At 56.1% G+C, this 3,298-nt stretch overlaps 1 protein-coding gene across 1 annotated transcript in view; it reads right to left on the bottom strand.

Annotated features, from left to right (window-relative positions):
• Nucleotides 1-1,118: 1,118 nt before the first annotated feature.
• FIGNL2 (fidgetin like 2) overlaps nucleotides 1,119-3,298 on the bottom strand; it is an 8,307-nt gene continuing 6,127 nt past the window's right edge. Inside the window, exon 2 of the mRNA XM_019511085.1 lies at nucleotides 1,119-3,298. Coding sequence (XP_019366630.1) covers nucleotides 1,875-3,298 — 1,424 coding nt within the window. The 3' untranslated portion in view covers nucleotides 1,119-1,874.

Below are 3,298 nucleotides of genomic sequence, written 5' to 3'. Positions count from 1 at the left end.
CAAAAAGGGGCCTCTACCCATTTTTATTGCCTGGTTTGGAGAAGCCTCCCCCCAAAAGCCAAAGGAAGCTGAGACAGCAGGGCTGGGGCACTATACGAAGTGGACGCCTTGCAAACACAGACATCCCTTGCACGCGCTTTCCCTTTAGGGCAGCCTCAGTCCCTGCTGGGACTCGGGCCAGGGCTTCCCTTGCGGTGTCCAAGGGCTTTGGGGCGGGAGGCCCTTCTCCTAGAAGCTGCACCTGCTTGAGCTAAGGGGTGTTTTTGAACTGCTGAGTTCAACCGCTTCAAAGGCTGATCTTGTTTCAAGAGCAGCCGGGTTTTGGCAGCAGGGAGACGTGCCCGGGATACCCAGGACGGGGAGCGCCCTGCAGGGATCCCACCCGTTTTGAGGCTCTCTTCCGATTAAACCGGTGCAACTTTTCCTGTGGACAGGCAGCCTCGAGCGTACGGTGCATCCGGTTTTGCAGGGTCAGTGCCCCAGGCTAGAGAGCGGTGCTAGCCCAGGGCTTTCCCTGTGCACAGGCCAGCGCCGTTGCAGCACGGCTCGGCCTTCTCCACGGGTTAACATGACTTAAAGCCAAGGAGAAGTGAAGCGAAGGATGCAGCAGGAAGCCGGCTCTGACAAACTGAGCTGAGGATGTTACCACCAGATTTGTCCAAAAAGTGGTGCTAGGGACAGTTTTCAAACTACGGCACTAATACTCTTTTCCTTTGAAGACACGTTACTCCACCAAACACTACAATAACAATGTTTAAAAAAAAAATAAAATAAAATTATGGCATAATATATCATGAAAAGCACCTGAAATACATTCAACTTTCATCTTTGTAACAACTTCAAGTTTTTTTTTTTCTTACTTCTTTCTTTCGGTCATCCTTTTTTGGAAGCAAACACCCGGCGTGGCCTTGCACTGAGTTTGCAAACTCTTTAAGATCTGGGGGGGGGAGGGGGGGGTTCTTTCTTTTTCTTCAGACGATAAAGAGTTTTTAAAAACACATTCTTTTTTTTTTGTCTGAGGTAAAATTTTTCCTGAGTAGTTAAAAAAGAAAAAACAAAAAAAATACTACATACGTTACAAAAATAAAAATGAGGTCTAGTATATTAAACAATCTACATTTTTTACTCCAAAACCCTTAAGTTTTGTGTTTTCCCCTCCCTCCTACCCTCTCCCCTGCCATTTACTCCTAATAATAAATTCCTGATGATGGCTTGAAAGGCTATCAAGATCTTCTTGGGAATGAGTCCAAGGCATGGGCACTGCAGTACAGGGAGCTGCCTGGAGTGCCACATCCAAAGAGAGCTGGTTTAGTTACATGACGGCTGAAAAAAAGACCCAAAACCAAAAAAAGCGGGTCTCCATAAACAGGTGGGAAAGCTGCTCCACCAGCACCAGAGAGCTCGGACCGCAAGCACCTTGGCCTGGCTGCTTTCTTTCCATTGCTGGTCTAGGAACCGAAGAACGGGAAAGTAGACGAATAATAAATAGATTATCCTGAGTTCAGTGAACGACTACTTTCAAAAACAAAAAAAAAACAACCCAGTCCACTCTGAAATAATAATAATAATAATAATAAAAAAAAGGTATGCATTGGTTGTAGGTGGGATTTCAGGGGGAGGCTTTTGCATTTCACCTGCTGATCAGCTTGGAAAAGACGAAGCCAAAGCGTTGCGGAGCTGAAATGCTGGGGCCGGGGTAGAGACTCCAGGGCAGCAGATCTTCGCGGGAAATGAAGAGAGAACCCAAAACCTTCCGCTCCGAGGTCGAGCCAGGAGAAAAGCAACGCCGACAGCCAGACACCGCCGCCGGAGTCTCAGGCGGGGCCGAGGGCTCGGCTCCCCTGCCGGCCCCTCTCCGATGCCTCCGTGCACCGTCAGTGTCTGGACCCGTACATTTTATCCCACTCCGCATATAAGTCCAGCTCCTTCTGGGAGATGGCGGGGCGGACCTTGCAGAAGGCATTCTCAAAGTCCTTGTAAGAGGTGGGCTGCAGCTGGCCCGGCAGGCCCTGCAGCTGGGTGGCCCCCGCCTGCTGGCACAGCTGGATCAGCTCGCTGCCCGAGTAGCTCTCCGTGTGCTGCACCAGGGAGGCCATCTCCCGCTCGCTGAGGCAGTAGTTCTGCTGGGCCAGGGTGTGGTGCAGGATCTGACGCCGCGCGATGCTGTCTGGCGGGGAGATGTAGAACCGCTTGGCGAACCGCCGGTGGGAGGCCTCGTCCATGGTGCTGGGCCGGGCGGTCGTGCCGATGACGACGACGTTCTGCTCGGCCGAGGTAGCGACGTTGTCCAGGTAGGAGAGCACCTGAGACTTGAGGTGGCTCGTCTGGGTGGCGTCTTCGCCGGCCCGGGCCGGGAGGAGGGACTCGACCTCAGTGATGAGCACCACTGACGGCTGGCGGCAGCTGGCCACGAAAAACACTGTCTGCAGGACCTTCTCGGCCTCGCCCTTCCACTTGGACAGCAGCGCCGGCCCGCTGAGCTTCAGGAAGGTGGAGCCCAGCTGGGTGGAGATGCATCTGCTCAGCAGGGTCTTCCCTGCCCCCCGGGGCCCGAACAGCAGGATGGTCCTGGGCGGCCGGCTCGACCCCGTGAAAGCCCCAGGCCTCAGGATGGGCCACACCAGCTCCTCCTCAATGGCCGCCTTGATGGAGACCTGCCCGGCAATGTCTGTCCACTGGACGGGGGCGCCGCAGTCTACGATCTTGCTGTTCACCAGCTCCAGCATCAGAGGGTCCATGTTTTTCGGCTGCTCCTCCCCGGGCTGGCTCCCAAAGGGCTGCGGCTTGGCCTGCATGCGGAGGGCGAAGGCATGGCCCTGCTCGCCTTCGCCGTTGGCGAGGGGAGGGGTGAACTTGTCAAAGCTCTCGCCAGACCTCAGTGGGGCCTCCCCAGCGCCGTACGGGGGCGAGACCAGGCCCTTCATGGGCTGGCTGTTGTACTTCCCTGCGTGCTCCTCCGAGGCCACGGTCATTGCCGCTCCTGCCGGCCTCTTCCCAGCCTTGAAGGGCACCTGGGGCGTCTCAGTGCTCCGGCGGAAGCCATTGCCTCTACATTCGCTGTTGTCAGACATGGGGTAGGGGGACTGGGGGGTGGACTTTGGTTGCTCGTAGCTGTATTTCCTGTACCTGCCTTCACCCTCCTCCTCCCCCCCGGCGATGTCGAAGGCCTTTCGTTTCAGAGAGCCCCCAGAATCGCTGCCCAGCGGTGGCACCGCAATGGGGGCCAGGCTGGAGCTCTGGTAGCTGTAGGCCGGCACCACGGGGGGCCGGGAGGACGGCGGAGGGGGCGGGATGGGCG

Source organism: Gavialis gangeticus, unplaced genomic scaffold (genome assembly GCF_001723915.1).
Source record: "Gavialis gangeticus isolate Ggan-Ray unplaced genomic scaffold, GavGan_comp1, whole genome shotgun sequence".
Taxonomy (NCBI): Eukaryota; Metazoa; Chordata; order Crocodylia; family Gavialidae; genus Gavialis; species Gavialis gangeticus.
The sequence above is the reverse complement of the archived record's forward strand: the minus strand, read 5'-3'. Positions and strand labels throughout refer to the sequence as shown.